Source organism: Oenanthe melanoleuca, chromosome 6 (genome assembly GCF_029582105.1).
Source record: "Oenanthe melanoleuca isolate GR-GAL-2019-014 chromosome 6, OMel1.0, whole genome shotgun sequence".
In the NCBI taxonomy this organism is placed as follows: domain Eukaryota; kingdom Metazoa; phylum Chordata; class Aves; order Passeriformes; family Muscicapidae; genus Oenanthe; species Oenanthe melanoleuca.
Genome location: NC_079340.1, coordinates 13,052,630 through 13,075,094, shown reverse-complemented (window position 1 = coordinate 13,075,094; position 22,465 = coordinate 13,052,630). Strand labels below are relative to the sequence as shown.

At 38.0% G+C, this 22,465-nt stretch overlaps 1 protein-coding gene across 10 annotated transcripts in view; it reads right to left on the bottom strand.

Annotated features, from left to right (window-relative positions):
- KCNMA1 (potassium calcium-activated channel subfamily M alpha 1) overlaps positions 1-22,465 on the bottom strand; it is a 428,570-nt gene that overhangs the window by 9,069 nt on the left and 397,036 nt on the right. For 5 of the 10 annotated variants that reach the window (XM_056494734.1, XM_056494729.1, XM_056494730.1 and 2 more), the window contains 5 exons: positions 17,392-17,505; positions 14,120-14,250; positions 6,965-7,159; positions 5,269-5,387; positions 3,307-3,531 (listed from right to left, as the gene is read on the bottom strand). In XM_056494734.1, coding sequence (XP_056350709.1) covers positions 3,307-3,531; positions 5,269-5,387; positions 6,965-7,159; positions 14,120-14,250; positions 17,392-17,505 — 784 coding nt within the window. Of the gene's footprint in view, positions 1-1,059; positions 3,532-5,268; positions 5,388-6,964; positions 7,160-14,119; positions 14,251-16,633; positions 16,718-17,391; positions 17,506-22,465 lie in introns of those variants that run through there. The other 5 variants (XM_056494724.1, XM_056494725.1, XM_056494733.1 and 2 more) reach the window with 3 other exon arrangements.

The window sequence follows — 22,465 nt, the reverse complement described above, 5'->3', positions numbered from 1 at the left end:
AATTTCTCAGTTTTGACAAAGGGAATTTCACTGGAAAATGCCTGGTTGTTTCTGTTTAGGTCAATAGGGACCCATGGCAAGAACCTGCAGGTTTGTTAGTGTCACCTCCTGACACTGGTGATACTTCTTCACTTTCAAAAACTAACCATTCTACTATGGGTGTCTGACCTGGGAGAGAACAGGAGATTTCCTCTTACTTTTCAATATAAAAACCAGCATAAAGTTGATTTAAGTATTTCTCTACTTATAATGACCAACCTCCATTAGTATATCCATATCACAAAGCCTTCATCACTCTAATAAATGATTTGATATATCTGACTATAGTCAGCAGTAGAAACTGTACACAATATTACTAAAACTCAAAAGTTTTAGAATTCTAACTTCAGGATAGAGAACAGAGGCGGAGTAAACTTCAATGTAATTTGAAGAATTCAGATTTGCACCCATTTAGATATTCCTCTTCTACTGCTCACAAAGTAGGCAAGTGACTTCTCTAATATATGCTGTTTATATTTTTTCTATTTGAGCTACACTGTTATACAAATACTATCTTTTTTGGATAAAAATCATTATGTAGGATGTGAAAAATGGCTTCATATTAACCCTTCCTTTCTCTGCTAAATGGAAAACAGATAAAACATTAATGGAAAAGCATTTTGGTGTCAAAGCCACAAACATTCTTCCAAAATGTGTAACTGCTCTCAACTATCTTCAGTCAATACTGCCCACATAAAAAGATGCTCATGTACATACATGGGGAATAGGAGAGTAGGGAGGGGGAGGGAGGAAAGAAATTGGAATGAGGATTGGGAAATTAAAGTAATGTCCTGCACCACGATAGGCATCTTCACTGAGCAGGAACCTGGGTGTTTACAAAAGGACACGTGCAATTAGAGAGGCAAGCAGATGAGAGGATAAAATAACAAAACAGGGTTGAGAAACAGCAGCAGCAGCAGCAGCAGCAGCAGCAGCCAGTTTTACTTCTGGTTTGGTGGGAAAAAAAGGCAAAAGAAAACCAACAAAACAATCAACCAAACAAACAAACCAATAACTGAATAAAGTTTGTAACTATTTTTCTTTTAATTTCACAAGTTTTCACAAGGACAAAGTTATAGAGGGAAACCCACAGCAGTTGCTAGGTCATGCAGAACCATTAATTTTCATACCTTGGCCCATTCTATTCATCCTTGTTGCACTTTAGAAAAAGAAGTAAGCTATGTAAGTTTTACAATGCTTTTAAACTGTCATATTTCTGGTTGAGCACTTTAACTGGCACATCCTTGTAGCAATAAATATTCTCAGGGCAAAACATGATAACTTTCTTTGCAAAAAGGAACGCATGAATTTTTCTTTATGATGAAGAGCAACTGTAATAGTCTCATTTGTAGGGGAGCAACCATAATTTGCAATGTATTTCAGTGATCAGACTTAGAGCTGCTTTTGAATGCACACTCACACATATATACTGCATTCCAATCGTTATGCTCAGCACTGCACAGTGGTATTCTCTGTAGCCCACTTACATGGTTCCAGGTTTTGTCAGTAAAAGTGCTTGGCTTTATTGTCAATTCACACAGCAAGCAAATCTTCAAAATTATCATGCTTGGGGAAGGGGAAGGTAGAAGACAAAACTAACCATAAAAGCACCTTGATTGGGTTGGCAGTTACGATGCTAATCATTCCAAATCTAAATATTTTTTCTGTCTGCATGCTTTCTTGCTGGATAGCCAGGGAAGGGGGTGCATGTTTCTGCCCTCCCTACCCTCGGAAACCCTCCATAAACCTAGAGCTAGCTGTATATTTCAAAATATACATTGGCTTCTGAAGTTTAAACCAAGAAAAAAAAAAAGTAAAAGCAAGCCTGAAGTATCATTTCTATGGCTGTCTAGGGCAAGCTCCTTTCCACTACTTCATTTAGTTCTGTGCCACAGCGTTTTTTGGCTACATGTCTTTGGTGACAATTTGCAATAACTAAATTCTGGCAAGTGCATGGAACGTGATGCCTCAGCACCCTGAATGTTTCCAACCCAGCCCTCTTGTTCTCCTCATTAACTGTCTGGGGCACAGCACCTTTTCTCCCAGAGGGGAGAGACTAAAAGGCACTCAGTTGTCTTCCCTGTATTCCTGCATACATGCAGGCATGCACCTGTTGAAAAAAACCAGGTAGATCATGCAGCATGATTTCTGGAGGTTCTTCACATATTAAGACTCTTGTTGGAAGAATTTATGCCAACACTAACTTGAAAAAGTTAAACTACCATCTGGGGAAAGGAACAAAGTCCCTTGAGATCTGATATGTAAGCATAGAAAAATGCTTGCTCTTTTCTGAACATTATTTATTCTGTACATAAGGTGACTAATTCACCTTTTCAAGACGTAAAAGTCCCAAGAAGGCAATTTTTAATGACTTACATCCAATATTTATGATACATATGGCTTTTTATCCCAAATGTCAAAAGTGAAAGAAAATATAGCTATTCATGTGGCAATATAAATAGACAGAATAATAATTTAATATGCAATTAGACCCTTTCTAAACTTAAATTAAACCATTGGAGTTTTACAACTTCATGCCCAGACAATTTCAGTGTTAAAGGGAAAATACACCATCTCCAAAAGACAAGTATTTTAGGGAAAGTTTTTAAACAAGCAGAAAAGTCCCTGATATTGCTTTGGTATAAAGCAGATGTGTAGCAATAGTCTATACAAAGAGTGTAAGCCCTATATAATATAAGCTCTGAGAGTAAAAAATCAGCAGGGATTTTTTTTTTTTTTTGCAGGATTTTTGTGGTTTTTTTTTTTTCAATAGGAGAGTTTTATAAGCTTAAAATAAATGCATCAGCTCCTGTATATATGAGTATTAAAAAAAACCTACTGCAACATACATCAGCACTTCTGCACTAAATGACTTTTTTTGTGTAACTCTGACATCAAGAGCAAGTGTTCATGTTAAATATACTCTATTTTCGGATATGTAGAGTAACTGCAGTGAGTTATTTATGTTTTCAGTGTGCCTATGGGTTTGGAATTCTTTTTTTATTCTCCCCTAGCATCATAAATAACTTTTGGTCCGTCTGCTTTGTTGCTGTTGTGCTTAAGGGTTTTATGGTGGTGAAATAAAAATGACAATCACATGCACACTGTCATACATATGCAAAATATGTGTACAAAAGGGGAGAAGTCCATGGGAAAACAGGGAACGTTACTGCTGGAGACATTAACTGGGGAGAATGGGTGGTGAATGCAAGTTTCACACACAGTGGGAGCAGGTACACATATCAAAGTCTATCCTCCTGCACGTACTTCTGTTTGTCCCGGGAATCCCTGGTCTTGCTGCGGTTGGGGCGGTTTGCTGTCGATGGGATAGAGTGAACTGATGAGCTCTTCTTGCTGGAGGAATAGGAGGAGTGGGAGGAATGAGAAAGGCTGGCTCGGGACTGGCCAGCGTTGTGGTCAAATTGCATCAAACAGAAGATCAAGTCCGTCGGCACAAGCTCAAATTCATACGGTGGGTTTGTGATAACATAACTGGGAAGAAAGGAAGACAGGAAACAAGAGATAAAAAGAAAACAGGTTCAGATTTATACTAAAAAATTTCTTCTAGAGTTGTTAGCTCAGGAACATTTAGCCAAATGTTTGCATTTCTGTTTGTACCTAATTTTAGCTCACATAATTCCGTTTATGGTTTAGGACCTTTTTAAGTCAGCTGTCACTTTTTTCATGTCTTCTGTCGGACAGACATAGTGTCTGAGAATGTTGTTCTTCAAGTGAATCACATAATGATTTTTCAGAGAAGCCACCATACCAATCATGCTCCTTTCTCTGGCTGCACCATAATGCAATGACTCTAGCAAATATATTTATATATTGACAAAACCTAGTAACATACCCACCACAAACAATGTTTGAAAGAATGGCTGAAAAGCAGAGAGCAGATAATTTTATATGCAGCTTATCTAAATGCATATTTAATACACATTTAAATACATATTGCATTTAAATACATATTTACATAGTTATTAAATATTTAAATACTGTCAATAGAAGAAGGGATATAATTATTGGTTTGGATTGCAACTGTAGTTAAAACAAGTTAAGAAAATACATCAACAACTTTGTAGCGAGGTTAATTTTGTTCATTCACTCCGTGTACATTCATTGCCTCAAAGAGCATTTATAAAGAGAAATCTGCACATCCGAGAATCCAACATTGCTTACTAGGAATCCCAGGCCTGAAATAAAAATTTGCTCAATTTCAAGAATCCCCACCTTCACCTAATGGCCTTTCAGGGCATGAAGGGCTTATAGAGCAGCTGCTAAATTTTTTCACGAATGTGAAAAACAGACTTGAGCAAGGCAATTGGCATTTTCTGTCCAAGCAAGAAATGAGTTAAAACTGAACATGAAGCTCATGACTTCTTTTCAAATTAATTCATTGCTCATAAGAAATCTGCTTAGCTGCTTCAGGGACAGAAGTCCCTTATTAATCCGACAAATAATCCCAAGTATGGCAACTACAGTGTAAATCTAAACTGCAAATAATTTTTTCTACCCAATTTGTTCAAATTCCTACAGAAGAAGGCCTTTGGTGGGCTGCAGTGTTGTTTACTGCAACGTTCACCCAATAATGATGCTCTTTGTAGAGCACGAAACAGTAACAGATGGTAGATTTGTGATTCTTCTGGTATGGGTCTGTGTGTGTATTTCTAGGAAGCAGTTAATTAAGACACATTTCAAGCAAGCTGCTAAATGGCCTTCAGTTTGCAAAGATGGAAATGTGTCTGCTCTATTTAAAGCACCAAGGTCAGGCTTGGTGCTACTGAAGTAAAAGTGTTGTCTACCAAGAGAAGGGTTTCCATTTACTGGAAGAAATTATGATTACACACAGATGGTACTAATGGGAAGCCCACAGGAGTATTTTTGAGCATTCAGAATGAAGACTAGGTACTGTAATTTAAATTATTATCCCACAACTTAGAGTTGATTGATATAAGTCTTTTCCTTAGATCCAAACAGTGGAGCATCATAAAGCAAACAAGACAAAGGTACATTCTGAAAATTTAATTTAAAGATTTTGTATACCATTAGCTGACAACTTATGCTGTGATATCTGGCTTATGATTTGAAGTCAGAAAAGGATCATCATGAAATCCTCAAAGATGAATGCACAAATATGCTGCAAGTTCTTTTTTATGTTTATTACAGGCACTGGGCTCTTCCTTGCTGAGAAGACTGAATCCCAGAGATGTTCAAGACCAGACTCACCGTTTAGTGCATTGGCTGGGAGTACTTAGATGTGCATCCCTTAATCGATAAATTCCAAAGCAAAGCATATTGTATGTTTTCAGGGCTTTACAAAATAGATCTCCATAACAACCTCCATCCTAGAGGAAAGAGAGGAGATAAACAAAACAAACAAACAAAAAAGTGAACAGTGCATTTTTTCTTTCTTTGCTCTGATAACACAATGTCAGGGAATAGGTCATTCAGTATGAACTTCTAAAAAAGGCACAATGTATAGACAGTCTTTTGTTTATCTCAAATGAGAGCCTTTTACCCAAGGAAATGAATAATCTGAAGGTTTTATTTCAAGTAAGTAACTATGTAAAATGATGACTGTTGTTTTGGAGAGCCTTGGTCCATGAAATAATGGCAAATTGGAAAGAGTGAGTGATTTGCTTTAAGCTGGAAATACAAATTTTGGTACCAGACAATGCCTATTCTAAAAATTACATTAACTGTGGGATTAAACTTGTTAGTATATTTGACCCTTTCTTGGCAGCAGCCATACTGTCATCCAGACCAAAAAAAAAAAAATCACCAGGAGCACAACAGAAATTAGAGTTCAAAGGTTTAGAAGGATAATGAAATATCTGCTGCTGTAAATAATGACTAAATGTATGATTAGCAAAATATAAGTTCAGATTTGCTCATTTACATATCTGAAATAATGATTCTTAAGTAATCATGAGAGTTAATGCATTCTGCCTTCACAGATATAGTGTGATTCAGGATCTGTTGAAACAGTATTTGAAAGATTGGTGCTGCTTATTTTATTTGTGGAAATGTTAATTGCATGCCAAAGTGTTTTGATGAGCAGCTAGTCTAAGCTACAACTGGACTGCTCCATCAACTGAAAGGCTGTAGGCTTCTATCTGTGTACTCTTGCTGCCTTAATCCTTAAACTGGGATTCCCTGTTATTTCTGTGAAGAAGGATATTCCATTTATCTGGACAGAGTTGGTGAACACAAGGTTAATTTAAGAAACATCAAAACCTACATCATTGTCAAAGCAGAGTGGGTGCTCTGGGGTTCACCTCAAGATTTCAAACTGTGCTCCAGAAAACATTTCTAGATACTTCTTTATCTATTTTTATATAATGCACTATTTTTAAAAGATCATTTATCTACTTGGTTTGGGGTTTTAAATTTTTTTGTTTGCTTGTTTTTTGACTTCACCCTTAGAACAATGCAGTCAAATAACCAGAAAATTAGGATTTCACAAGAATTTTAGTTCATCAGAAACCAGCATAAAACAAACCTTACAACTTTGTTTTCAAGCTAATAAGCAGATTTTAAGATCTGGAAGCTCTGTGAAAACACTAAATAAGCTTATCAAAACCCAAAAAAGGTGTATCTATACATATTGAATATATTTAGAATTCATTATTGCTATAATGGTTATATCATCCAAATCAGCTCATCCATCTGACAATGAAGAAGAGCCACAGGATTTTCTGTATGAAATATGCAGGAAAGGATACTGGGCAGCCATACAGCTTCTTAAATAGGTAAAGAGCAAACTTGGCACTCTGTGCTATAAATTTTTAAGCAATCCAAAAGCTCTATTAAATTCAATAATAGAAATTATGTGCTTATTAAGACAGATTTTTCATTCAGTCTGAGAGGAAGCTAACAGAGCACAGACCAGCCTTGGTCCTGCATTTCCCTCATATCTTACCCCTAGGTCTGCAAATGGCCCATCATACAAAGCCAACTGAGCAACTCGACACCTGTCCCTGTTTGCAAGTGTCTGGGGCGTGCTGTAACCTCCTCTCAATGCATTCTCCTCAGCAATCAGTGCTTCCAGCTCTGGTGTGGCTCCTCCTGTTACCAATGTCCGTATCAGTGTGAGGATATTGTCATTGAAGTATGTCTGCAGAGATAAAAGAAAGCTCTTTAAGCAAACACCATTAAAGTCACAACTGAAGACATCCAAATTACAACTTTTCCGGGTTTCTGCTGTTTAAAGTTCTTGGCTGTCTCTTCAAATAATTTTATATAGAAAGTGAAAAGACAGCAGCCTCCAATTACTCTATTTTCTTCTATCCCATTAGGCTCCTATACTAGATCTGTTCTTTTAAACACCAATTCAGGCTGATTTTTATTAAAGTACAAAAATTTGAATGATTTATGTTTCCTATAATTGGTGTTAGTAGTGATGCAATGACTGCTTTCCTTCTCATCGCCCTCATGTCTAATAATGGGCTTTAGGACATGTAATTGTAAAATTCAGACCACATTTAAAGCTTGCACAGGCTAGATTGCCTTTTTACTCTTGTCACCAATTCGTTGGGGAGCTGCCTTTGTGCTGCAAATGTCATTACTTATTACTGTGGCTGGACTCTAGCAGTCTAACCGATGTATTGTACTAAACATCTTATTACGAGACTTGACAGTGTTCAGACATAAGCATGTATCAATTAAACATCTTGAGTTCATTCCAGATAAATGTATGATGAGTTGGGGATCCTGGTGGTCCTTTTAAAAAACTCTAGGGTATAGGGTAAGTGTGGTTTATTAGGGAAGATTTACTCCACACTGACATTTTGCCAGCATCTGTAGCATTGCTCGTCTGTCAGGCAAACAAAGGGTATTTAAAATATTAATTTAAATCCAGATGAATGACTTTCAAGTTCACTTAAAAGTGTACTGGTATAGCTCAGACATACTCAGTTAAACATCTGCAATGTATTGTACTGGGCAAAAAATGTTGAAAAAATAAAAGGAAAGACTGTCACTTTTAAACTTCACCAATGTCTGGGATTTCAGAAGCTTTGCAAGTGCAGGGAACATAAAAGGAAAAAATGAGCTCACTGTAGAGTACACAGGATTGACATTACTGGATTTCTGGACTTCGTTGAATTTAGGACTTAGAACAAATGTTTGTAATCCAGCCAAGTAAAAATGAGTGGTGAATTCTCAAACAGTGCTTCTTGTCTAAAGATAAGACGTTAAAAAAATACTTTTCAATGAAATTCACTGCTCTATCCATATAATGTAACTGTATTTAATACATGGGTAAACTGAGGTAGAGGTTGAAATATTTTATCCTGAGATCAAAAAGCAGAACTGGCTTCCTATCCATGTTACTTTGATATTCTTTCTTTGTATAATGAAACTTCAGTTTCATTGTTTGCTGGAGATGACAGATAAAACAGCAGAAAACGAGTTCTACGCAGCAATGTTTTTCACTTACATTGAAGTTTCCTAACTTCAAGCTTCTCTGCTTATTTACATAGGCATATATGCCATTCACCTGTTGACTAAATTAAAATGAGAGGAACATATTCTTATTGCTATACATGCCCTAAAGCAAATATTTGCATCTCATCAACTCCAGTTATTTAAGTTAACCTGGGTAAGGCACTACATATTCTAACTACAAAGTGTACTGCAAAGAGTAGTCTGCCATAAGCAGAGGTTCAGGAAGATTCAGCTAGTCTAAAACAACAGCTAATCTCAAATCAGCTCTTACTTATGTGGATGCACTGGATAACAATTCAAGTGTAATACTCAAACCTCTCTTAACATATAGAAAAATCAATGTGACCCCTTGCAGGAATGTAAGTCTGGAGCGATTACATGATGTTTAATAGGAATTGCCACTGTGAGAGAGAGAAGACATTCAGGCATGATTGTTTATTTTTCAATTACTTCTTCTTTGATGTCCCTGAGATGAAATCAGAATCGCCCTCTTTGGCAACTCTTCCCACTGTGCTATACTTCTAAGGCAAAGCTAAGACCCTATTAGCAAAGGAGGGAGCATTTATTGGGGAACAACTGCTTAATTTGGGTTCCACACCATGACTGATGTGGATGGCACCATTTAATCACATGGATGAATGCAACCAAAAGATGTTTCATGGGGGTTTTTTGCAATCAATGGGAGAAAAGATCCCAAGTTTCAGGACAAACTGCTGCTCAATTGCATCTGGTCAGGAAATGCCAACTTGTCACCTTCTGCTAAATAGGGTTGCTTCCTTCTGTCTGCCCATGCTTTTGAGTGTCACAAAAACCAGACTCCTCAGTACATCTTGCCACTTTGGAACTAGGGGAACACTGAAAAGCTGAACTAGCTGATATCCATTTCCTTTGGAATAATAATACACCAAAATTAATTTGAGAGTGATCTTCTACTTGCTCTGTGGGAGGGTACATGGCCTGGATATGCCAGTACTTATAAGAAACTGATCTACAGAATGTCTTTGGAAAGGTGCTGTGGTACTTAAAGTAACAAGGCACTTCCCAGTGATGGAAAAGAATCCCTTTTGTTAAGTGTAACATCAAAACTGAAGAAATACTTGTTTGCTCTTGTCATTAACCAAACCTCACATTGGACACGTGTGTGATATCACTTCAATCAGCATCCAGAATGAGACTATGAAATAGGTGTATTCTAAACATAGAAAAAAAATGCAGCATGCACACTGAAACTGGGTAAATAGCAAGGAAATCATGATAGATATCTGAGCTAGCAGTGCCACCTAGCCCTTGTTTTGGAATTGTAGTGCAGCTCTTTCAAATGTTTCAAGGATGCTTTCCCATTTGTTCAATCATTTTTTAAAGTATAATTACCAGAGTGCTTATGTTTTGCAGTTAATGCTGTCATGTCTTTTAAATGAATTGGTCTTCTACAGAAAATTTAACTGAAAATTAGCACATCTTTTAATAATATTGCTTTAACTTTAATAGCACTTTGCCTTTCATTTATAATTATACTAAAATTGTCATTTTTCAAGTTATATCTGCCTTTTTTGTGTTTGCTAGTGGGTTTTAAAATTAATTTCTTTTAAGAAGACTCCTCCTACTCCACTACATGTGGTTTTTAACCTCACTTTCAAACAAATATTTAAACTTGCTTTTCTATTTCCGTTGGAGGAATAATATATATCCAGACCTGAGGAACGACTGAGCTAACATCAGTAATTCATACCAATAACAAATGGACCTTTGAGACAGAACCAACAGCAGAAAATAAATAATGGCATTTCACCATTTGAAAATCTATTAATTCTTAAACTATTGTCCAAACTTTCAAGAGGTTTGGGACATTTTAAGTTACAAGATGCTGGTTACTAATTCTCTGAACAGACTTGCATGAAAAATTGTCTTGTGTTCATATTAATGATTAGAACAATTTATTTTCTGCATAACTAAGACTGTGAGGATCCCCTATGGAGAACTTTTGAGTATGGGATATAATGAAAAGTTATTTTTGACTGTTTTAATTATTTTCTTCCAGTCTGTACTTTTATTTATATGAAGAAAAAGGAGGATTTGGTAATACAGAAAACAATCAAGACCTAAAGTTCTAGCACAAGCAAATGAATTGCAGGGTAGCAAATGTTAAATGCTATCACCTGGTGCTGGAGATCCTTGCCTCCAACAGCACCTGGGGTCTGTGGCAGGTGTGGGAGGGATGCCAGCCTGCCACAACTTCTGCCCTTCTCCTGTCTGCAGTGCCAAAAGGAGTAACAGGGAAGATTTCAGGCCAACTGCTCAAACTTTTGAAGGTACTGTGTGTTGATAAAACTGCTTCCTTGAATCTACATGATTTTATGGAACAGCTTTCTCAGCAAGACCCAGAAGGAAGTACTTCTGCTCAAATATTTGCTCCTTTGACTATCCTATGCCATATAACTTTTCAATAGCTGAAGATAACATTTTTAAAAACCAGTTACATAATCTAAAAGATGCATCCACTCCCACACTTTATAGTTACATTTTACTTGGTGATGAAAGCATGCTCTGCTTTCCAGAAGTGGTGCTGCCTTGAGACTGACAGACAATGTGTATTATTTCCCTGGCTTTGCATACACTACAACAAAATAAGTGTTAATATATCATTTAGGTACCTGATGGCAGTAGATGTCTCTTCAAAGACATAATAATGATTAACTGGAGCATTTTAACAACAGCCTCAGCCACAGTTAAAACATGAACCAAGCCCAGAGCCTTCCCACAGAGCACAGCAAGGCTCTTGGACCAAACCTGGAGAGACCATGCTACCAACTCATCAAAAACACAATGCAGGTTTTGAATTTGTTATTGTCCTCTGAGCAATGGTGTTTGAGCTACTGCACTGTGAATCCTTGCCCTTGCTGCAAAGCCAAACTGTGTAGATGACCACAACATAGCACTTTGAAAACTAATCTTTTACCTTTGAAATAAGGAAATAACAGACAATTTCAAATTTAAAATGTCCAGTACTGTCATCTTATAGGAAATCATGCTAAACTAGCAGAATGTAAAGATCTTCAGCACTCAGACTTGAATTAGAAAGTTACCACATTTTCTAATCTGTGATTCATGAGTTGGGTTTAATGCATTACTTCAATAGTAATAAAACTATAAAAAATAGAAGAATAACTTAACACTGATTAATACTGTAGAATTATCAATATTATCCAATAACTGAATATTTAAGCAAATTATTTTAAATATATTTGTAGCTCTTTTCCCTATACTCACATCTATATGCATGTTTCAAATGACCCACAGGTCAGAAATAATAGTGTATGCAGGACTTTCTAATCTTTCTTGCACTTGTTTTACTACAAAACCCCACTATTGTGGGAAGAGATTCATTCTTAAAGGAGCAGTTCATGTATATTTGCATTGCACACTATATAAGGAATTTTCATTACTACAGAGCTACCAACAGAGATCATAAATTGGAATTTTCCTATCAAAAACCAGCAGTAAAACCCACTGAATCACTAAGTAGGCAGAATAATGAACTATATACTTGTCTCCAAGTGAGCTGGCAAAGGACAGAAAGTGCACATTGTACACTTCTTACAGAATTCCTGTGCAATTAATAGGACTGCAGATCTCACATTTAAGTAGGATTTGGGGTTCAGTTTGCCCATACTGGCACGTAGGAAGTTAGACACATTAAACAGAAAATAGATTGCTCTGTGTGAGAAACACTCTTTTCCTTGGAGAAGGAGTGAAAGGAGAACACACCTTCCTCATGAGAATATGGATAGTTAAGGGAAAACATCTCACACATTTTACAGTTTGTGAAGGGTCAGGAAGAATTGTACTTTTCCAACTCCTTGCTGGGCCTTTGAGGAATAAAGAGAAAATAACACTGCCACAGATGAGAAAACTCATGAAAGAAAAGACAGGGTAGTGAACAATTCTAACTGACTGAATCCTTGGCTTGTCTTCTTGATTAGTATTTTTTTTAAGTAGAGAATTTTCTACTCTTGTTATCACATTTCTCTGGCTTCAGGCTGCACTGTCCCTGACACATAATATGACCACTTAGATGTGAAAATGTTTAGAAAAAGGATTATTACAGATCAGAACTGCAAAAACAGAGAGGCATGGTGTCCAAAACTAAAAGTTACTAAAAGCTAGCAATAACTAAAACCATTAAAATTTCTGAACAGGCATGCTGTACCTATTTTTCATGACATTGATATTATTTACTTGAGACACCTTTGCATAAGAAAGAAATGATGTCCACAGTATCTCACTCTCTTTCTATGGCAATGCCAGTGGCAACCAGAAGGATTAACCCTACTTTTTTCTTGATTTTGAAGTGGCCTACTGAACAATAGACAATTCATAGACATTGACTTAGATAATAATGGGAGTAGATAAACAGCTCTAAGTAACATCTGGAACTCCCATGTTAAATTATTCCCATTTATAAAATGAATATGCTAAAAAATTTAAAGAGATTTTAATTAGAGAAGGTACAGGCTTTAGGAGTCCTTGCTTAGGTTTTTTGAATGTCATACGTACAAAATACTGTGAATAGCTATCAAGAAAAGCATTTTCTGAGGTTATTTCTAGGGCATTAGAATAAAATTTTATCTGTGTAGACTCATTTATCTGTGGATGGAACATATGCAGGGAAAACTACAAAATACAGGTACATAAATATGAAATCCAAATAAAATAATAAATCATAAATATCACTATGAATTCTCCTTAAAAGAAAAAAGTTTCATTCTGAATTCAGGTGAAGGTCAGACCTGGCTTCTTTAGAGAAACTCACCTGCTCAAACAAGTGTTATTTGGGGTCTACAACAGATCTGTCCCAGCACTGTGGGACTTTATTCCATGAGCTCAGAAAGCCCACGCTCAGATTTTAGAATTTTTCCTTTAGAATATTTCCTTGCTGTATCTAGCAGAGTTTAAGGTCCCTTTGAAAGAAGTGTAGCTCACAAAGAGCAAGACTGGTCTGAAAACTTAGCCAATATGAGGAGGATGAAAAGGAGCATGACCGAGGGGTTTGCTTCAGAACTGCTGCAAAACAAAAGCCCCAGTGTAGACATAACCAAAGGCCACCATCTGCAGTTTCTGGCATGCAATGAAGTTTTGATTCACCAGCAAATTCATATGAAAAAGAGAGGATAACCTCTCTTCACACAGATAGAGTTCATGAGATGTGTACAATGGCTTTCATGGAGTTCTCTCAGAGTCCCCCAGCACTCATACTCAGAGCATTGCTCACAGCTACAGGAAATTAAAAGCTCAAAACACAGTTGGTGCTGTCTGACAAGAATGGTGAGCACAGGGACTGACACATTGCATTTGGGATTTAAGGCAGAATGGACAACTTTTTTTTGAAACCACGATCCTTAAAACCTGACAGGAGACTGTTTCCTTATAAAATTGTGGACTCATGGAAGTCCTAGATACCTTAGTATTGGTCTCTGTGTCCAACTAAGAAAATAACTGAGCTTAGGTTCCAAAATTCCCTTGACAGCTAAGAAAAAAACATCTTCTCCTGCCTACCTGTGGCAAAAATTCTACACTTTCACACTCTTTCACAGAAAGCCTGGCAGAAGGGAATGAAGATTTGTTTTCTTACTGCGCTCATGAGAGAGTCCAGCACGCTGACAGCAAATGCAGTTCCGCATGCAAAGGGCTGCGTGAGGTACAGCTCTGTGTCGGGATCATCATCATCATCTTGGTCCAGGAACTGAACATTTGAATCATTTACTGCAAATAACAATAATAACATTAAGAGTGAAATGGAAAGGTGTGGCTGGGTCACCAGCACGTGACCTTACACATCACACAGCCAAAGAAAAAGAAACGGCATGTGTCTGGAAACACAGACTTGTGTCTTTGACGTCACTGAAAATGAAATCAGGATGGATGTGAAAATGTGCATTTAAAAATCTGTTGCTCATTATCTTGCTCGTAAGAGGTGACACTCTTGCTCTGGACAGGTTCCTATCCCTTTCCTGTAAAGCAGCTTCATGGCACCATTGCCTGTGCTCAAAATGAGATACACGATGCTCTCGAATATTGAGATAATCTTGGTATGTTGGTGGGGTACAGTGGCTGAGGCTGTATGCAGGCACAGTGAACTGTTATCACAAAATACAAAGTTAGAACCCTGTTGTAAAATAAAGGCTGTCAATAAAACTGTGATATAGCCCACAGGCATCTGTTAGATGTAATGCTGTGATTCTTGCTGGAGTGGTGTTAATGCACTTACAGCTCAAAAGAGGATAAACTGTCCCTTTAACATGCATCTATCTGAATGAATGAGCAGTTATTCTCTTGCAGCACTGCCTTTTGTTCAAATATTTGTCTCTATAACTTCACTTTCTCAGCCACAAATTCTACATTAGCCAGTGTGAAAAAGAACCTACATCGGGCTGCTTTAGAGAAAAGCCCAAATAAAGTAGTATTTGTCATTTTGACTTTGTCTGGCATTTCATTGTCACAGTTAAGCTCTCTGCCTCCAACTCATTCCAACTAAAAATAGTTGTTTCCTTGAGATCAGTGTATCAAGTGGATCATATTTCATGAAATATTTCATTTCCATATTAGTCTCCCTCAGGCATGAAAGCACAGACTGCTTAGCTATGCCACTGAAATACCCTTCAACTTACTAAATGACAAATTAATTTCAGTTCCCATGCAAGAAAGGGAAATGAAAAATTTTTTGAGCATTTGAAACTGCACACACTGACTATATTCCTATTCCCCATGTGAATACATCTCTTGAGCCAACCCAACAAACTTTGAAAATAACATGAGAACTGCTGTTAACTTGATCAGATTTCAGCTCTGGACTTCTTAAGTAAGAAAAGCTTCTGCCTGCCATTCTGATCTTCCTTCTCATACAGTTTCAATCCTTCCCAAATAGTTTTCTTGTACATCCACTCCTTTTCCAAACTCTCTATACTACTGTGCTTGCTATGTTTAGTTTACAAAACATGAATTACTGCAGATAAAGCCTCATGATAGCTGTCTAAATGAGATGAAGACAGAAAATAAAATTCTTGCCTTTGCACTCCCTGATGCAATTGTTAAAACATAACACTTTAGTACTGTAATAAGAGAAATGTTCTGCCCTGGGAATCAGAAGACTTTCACCCAAAGAAACACCAGGATCCACAACATTTCTTTCTTTAGTACAATACCTATCAACTTAACCTCCAGATTCTTAAGCAATATAGGATTTGAAAGCCTGCTATATCATTTCAAAATGTACTTTTTGAACAGCTTGTACCTCAGTTTAATTTCTAGCTGAGAGCAGCACTATTGACAGTAGCATTATTTTTCCACTTCCATCTGGCAGACTAACACCTGACTTAGACACTGTGCTAGCCATGAGTGGGGTCAGTTCCTGAGCTACTACAAATCTATTGTGAATTCTGCAGGTGTGTGTTTATCTTCCTGATGCCAGCTAGCACACTGGGATTTGTGGGCCAGGAGAGCTGGGTTTGGACAGGTGGTGCTGTGCCATAGGGAAAAGCTCATCAAACGCTGCTCCAAAGGCTGGTGAGAGCACTCTGTGTTGAGAGGGAACCACGCAGAAGCTTGGCTGCTTCTCTACAGCTTCAAAACCTGAGCTTCTGAGAAAAAACCTACTCTACAAAATAAACAAAAAAAGAGCTTGAGGGAAGGTATGATGCTTGGGGTTTTTTCTGGTATCTTTTACTTCTTCTTGGATTTCCTGTGAAAAGCTGCTAAGGCATGTCCACCAAATTGACAACAGGCTGAAGTAACAAAAAAGAAAGAAGAGAAAAAAGGAGAGAAAAATTGGTGTAGGAGAGTGAGGGCCAGGGAGGTGGGGACTCAGGCCAAAAAAATGAATTGGTGAGGAGGTGCTATGAAAACAGCCGGCAGGTCAGACGAGTGTGATCAAAGGTTTACTGATGCTGCGTGAAAAAAAAAAATCATTAAGAAAGACCAGAACAAGACAGTCAATTTCAACCAGAACCACAAATAAAACACATTCAAAGCAGTGCCATGAGGGTAGCCCCTCTGATACAGCCAGATAAATAAAGGAAAAGCTGATGACAGTAAGAACAACAACAACAGAAAATAAGACAGTGATGTGAAGGAAAAAGGCACTTCTTACCCAGTTCAGTTATCATTAGAATGTGGGTTCCACTGTTTTTTTCCTGACTGATTGAAACCAAAGGCAGAAGTTTGCCAGGCTTAGCTAGTAAGTAAAGTATTTAGGGGGGAAAGAAAGTACAGAAAGAGAATAAAGTAAGGGAAAAAGACAGGTAAGGCTCTAAAAAATAAAACTGAAAAAGAAAACAGAAGGACAAAGGACCACAAATCAAGTTTGTATTTGCCATGAAAAAAACAGAACAGCTTCTGCACTTCACATCACACCAGCTGACAACATAAATACCCACAGCTAGAGTGGAAATCAGAGTCTAGTTACCTACCATCATTGTATTCTCAGGAGTGAAATATCTCATACTATTACACAGAGTTTGGTTACACATGATTAAACAGTTTTGGACCATGAAGAAATAAACAAATGGCCTCTTACAATTGATTAAACGCACAGGAAATATCTGCTTATACTTACTCTAGCCTTTTTCCTTTTCTAACCTTAGCCCAAAGACCCCTGCTTGTTTGTTACACTATGCAAAAAGCATCTTGTCTGATAGAATATTTATTTAAGAAAATGGAGAAAACCCAAAGGAGGGGAATATATTTCAGTTATTCAAATAAAGTGAACCAACTGTTACTAAACTTTCTTTAGAGAGAGTAATTCAAAACAGTTTTCAAAAGAGAAAACATAACAGTGTAAGAGTAACAAGGAAAGTGGGAAAAAGACATGGGAATGTAAATGGAAGGATAAATGTTAGCTTTCCTTACCTAGCTCTGTTATAATAGGGATGTTGGCTCCTGTTGTAATGGAGGGTTGACGTAAAAGGCCATGGACTGGACTGTTGTCTGGAGATGTCCTATCCATCCCAGGGGGTGTAAAGCCTAAAAGGAAATAAAAGGAAAGAAGAGAGAAAATAGAGAAAGTTTACAGAGGACAAACTACACACACAAAAAACCAAAAAAAAAACATCGAGGCAAACACCTTTCCTTTGACAGCAGTAAGAGTAGTGTTTGTAAATGGTTGTACAACCATGAGGAACAAACTGCTTCCCTTAGCCAGTTTTAAGTTTGATCAGAAATCAAGATTTAAGATTATCTAACTGTTTTCCAAGAGCACTACCACCCAGACATGATAGGGTTTTTGTAATTTTCATGTGTACCATTTATAATATGCATTTCTATGAGGATTACAATTGTAGGAATACTGAGATGGACGTGTCCATTCTAAAAGACAAAAAAGGTAGAATGAAAGGAAAAAGACACAGGTTTTCAAATGGTATTTGAGAGGATTGCTTGAAAAGAACTGGAAAGAGTGACAACTTGAAAGAAACAAAGGTGGGAGAAGAAACATGTTGGAGGCACTCACTGAAAAAAAAATATCTGGAGACCAGCAACATTCACCTTTAAAAAAGACTGTCTTCAACCATATTCTCTACAGTTTGAAATGGAGCTCTTGACATTGAGTGTTTATCTTTTTTTTTTTTTTTCTTTAAACAAATATACCCAGGCAAAATCTTTTGGAGTTTGATTTTAAGTACTGAAAAATAAGTAGTTATACAAAAGCCCATGCAATAGCAGAACTGGAAATTCACCTCTGAGACTAATGCATCACATCTCTCTTGCCCAGCAAAGCTACAGAAAACATAGGAACGCTCATTTAATGTCATTGCAGAAGTGATAGTGAAGCTAGGAAGTAACTTTATGGTTTCATATAGACCAATATCAAGGCAGAATTTTTAGACAAATATTTTTCTGCTAGGAATAAAATTGAGCCAAGCTTACTTAAAACTACATTAAAAAAAAAAAAAAATATACATTCCTTTTTTTTTTTTTTTTTTTTTGGCCATATTATTGCTAAGTTCTTTGATTTCATATCTGATAGCCAGGAACAGATTTTTTTGTCCTTTGTCACTAGTTCTGAATTCTCCATACACTTATTCTCAACTAATCACAGCCAAATTAATTCCTGACTTAAATTCACTATCTTCCTACAACGTGGAAACTGTTTCGCTCCATTAAATTCATTGATACATTCACCTGTTGCTGAACTCAGAGGAATATGATATGATATTATCTACCTTACCTTTCTTCAATTTGGGGACCAATTTACAAACCAGGAAATCTCTAAACTAAATTGTAGTTGTTAGCATATCATCTTGGTTTTATATTGTCTAAAGAACTTATAGTTGTCTTCCAGTGACAATTATATCACTTTTAAACTGCTCCTAAACTACAAGGATCAATATATCTGGGCTTCTTGATTTAATGGGATTTAGTTTTCTCTTTCCATTCATCTGTCCCTATGTTTTGTCTCTATCACTTATATAATATACAGGCAATAAAACTAGAATCACTGGGAAGAGACATTCTTAATTCTGCAGAAAGTACTGGAATGAATTTTATTCTGACTGTCAAAGAAAACTAGATGCAACAGTTTAAAAAGGGAATGAAAACTCTACAAAGAAATTCCTCAGGAGAAAAGAAATGGATATGATATCTTCAACAGGCTTGCACGACAAAAGCATTGTCACAGAGAAACCTAAGTCATTAAAGCAGTTCTATAGAATAATACCAGAGGATAGAAAACCTTTAGAAACCTTTTAGAACCTTTAGAGGCAATTTGAAATATTAACAGTCAGTCATGTAACAGCACCTGTTGTGCTGAACTCAGCAACACCAGCTTGGTGACAGAGAGCTGCAGTCCCAGCCAGTTTGGGTTTGCAGATGTTTCCTTGTATCTGGCACTATGACTGAGAGCTGTTTTGGCACTTTGAATGTTTACCTCTTCATGGCAGAGCCTGAGACTCCTCAGGCTCACCAGCTGAGTCTGACAGAGCTCCTTCAGTCACCACCTCATAAGTCACAGGTACCACTGACACTCTCACAACAGCAGAATAATTAAAGTGGGGCTCCATGGGGAGGAAATGCTCTGTGAGGACAGGTGGGTGCTAGTGTGACACCTCCTTCTGCAGCAGGATCCAGTGTTTTAAGTCTTTTATTCCGTTATGGAATGAATTCTTTAGGAGATGCAAGATGCAGCCTGTGTCACAGTAGAAAAAGCTCAGGGAGCTGCAGACTCCTTGAGCAGTAAAGGTGGCAGGCCCAGTTGGGTCCCCTGCTGAATTACAAGTAAAACTGGCAACAGCAAGACTTTTCATGCTCACTTGTCTACAAGTAAATAAAAAAAATATTGTTCTCATGCACCAGAGGGATTGTACTATCCCTAGCATCCCTAGAGGCTCTGCTTCTCCCTTTTTTCCTGAAGCCTTTCTCCCCCATCTCAGGATGCACCACCCAAACCACCTCCTAGTGAATCAGGCCCTTCAGGTGGTAGGAGCACAGCAGCATTTCCCTGCCAAAAAAGCAAACTGAAGTAGGTTAGTGTAACTCATCTAAATGTGCAAGCTCTTCCTGCCTCCCCTTCACTGCAATGTGCACACACACACACACCACACTCTCCATCAAAGGCCATTTGTAGCCACCTCTCTAACCCTTAGAATATTTGTCTTCCTGGGATGGTGTCAGAAGATTGAAGTAAATGTGGCATTTTTGTTAGACACAGACTGTCAGAAGCTCTGTAATTGCACACTGCACACACAGTGCATTCAGTCTGAAATGCAGGAAGCATGTTAAAGGGACTGTGTTTTCTCCTTGAATGAAAAATAGACTCGTGCCTTAATATTTTTCATCCTACTGTCTTGAAAGATGTGGAGAGTATCTGATAATTTAATTTCCTTGCTCATGCTTAATTCAGACACTTCTAGAAATTTATTTTAGAAAATATAAAAATCTTGGAGTATTTTCAGGGAAAGGAAAACTGGTGAATTTGGGGATTTTGTGTGCTTATTCTTGGAGTCACAAGCCATCGAACACCTTCAAGACACATTCCTGCTCCCAAGTCACAAACTGATTTCCATACACAGGCTATTTTTTACCTCCAGAAGAGAAAAAAAAAAAAAAAAAAAAAAAAAAAGTGCAGGAAACTAACCTGCTTTATCAGAACTTTCATTTAAAGGCATGAAAAACTACAAGTGACAGCTGTGCAGATTCAGTGAATGTGACATTTTTGAATTTCTTCAACTTGACAAGTAAACACCTTAAATCGGTAATGCTATATGCATAATACATGACCTGTATTTTGACATCCATCATCAAATGCTGACTTGAGAAAATACAGGTTTGTACGTCAAGGAATAGCACCCATAAAGCAGGGAGAAATTCAGGTCACAGGGTATTAGGAAAACTCTATTTCATTACAGAGCTGAAACAAGCTAAGGCATCAGATTTAAGATCCATTTTCAGCTGTGAAAAGATTCAATTCCTCTGCACAGAGCATTCATTTAGAAATGACATGCTCTCCTCACAGCCTCTTTTCATTTTCCTTTTCATATTCCATTTTCTCCTTCAGTCCCCAAACCTTGTTCCATTAATGCTCATAAAAATCATAAAACAGGGGTGATAGTTGTGATCTTACAAACACAGCATCTCCTTGTTCTACAAACAACTGAGGGAGCTCTGGCTACAATTGATTAACAGGAGCAACCTCTACAGTAAAACTCATGTGCCTGTGCAAGCCTGAGCACAGTGCCTGTGGAAGGAAATGCAGTGACAACGGGGGCACTTCTAGAGAAGGGAATTCTCTTTGCCAACAATTAGGGGTAAAGCAAAATAATATCAGTTCCAGCAGTCACTGAATCCAGTACTAAACTGCTGTACTGGGTGAGTGGTTGACTTTGTATCACTTGAATTTTGGTGTTTTGTGGCTTGTTTTTGTTTTCCTCACTTATTAAACTGGATTTACCTCAGGCCATGAGCTTTTTTCTCACTGTTGGACTTAGTTGTCAGTCACAGTCAACCCACCACCACTGGCTATAGTGATAATCACTACAACAGAGCTATAGAATCATTTAGGTTCAAAGTGACCTTTAAAATCATCAAGGGCAGCCACTAACCCAGCACTACCAAGTCCACCACCTAACCATGTCACTAAGTGTCACATCTAAATGTCTCCTAAATACCTCCAGGGTGCTGGTGACTGCAACACTTCCCTGGGCAGCCTGTTCCAAGGCTTGAGGACCCTCAGGGTGAAGAAATTTTTGCAAATATCCAATCCAAACCTCCCCTGGCACACCTTGAGACATTTCCTTTTCTCCTTTCACCTACTACCATGGAGAAGAGCCCTGGGACACCCAGCTCACTACAATCTCCTTTCAGGTAGCTGGAGACAGCAAGTAAGGTCTCCTTTACCAAAATGAGGAAGCTTCAACAGGAGGCAGCCCACCCTGTGTGTCTCTGAAACAACTTGCTGCCAAGCAGTGGATTAAGAATGTCATGGCTCTGGGAGGAACAGAGGTTTTGGGCTCCTGACATGCTCCACATCAGGGAGGCCTGGCAGTCAGCAGTCACTGCTTCTCTCCTGGCAGCAGCCTCCCTCCCTGAGAGGCAGGGACTCCCATGTCCTAACTCCTGCCCTGAAGGAGTATGAGCCTCCTGCACTTCTCTGCAGAAAGCTGATGATTGTTCAATGTCTTGATTCTGAGCAAAGATCATTTCCCAGCTCCCTCTAAGACACTATTGCTCACAGAAGTAGGTGAAAAACAATCAGTTGCATCAGAGGCAAAAATCTAAGTCTTAAAGATGTTCTCATCTTTGTGGAAAGAGAACACAGGGGGAACTTCCTCCCTAAGAGGAGACAAGCTCTTTTAGCCAGGGGATGCAGTTGCTCCCCTGCTCTGAGCTCAGCGTGGCCAGGTGGCTACACAAGCTCACTGTCCCTTCCAAACCACCACCTCCAAAGGGATGAGCAGCCCTGGCTCGGGAGCTCTGTGCCTGAGCCAGGCTG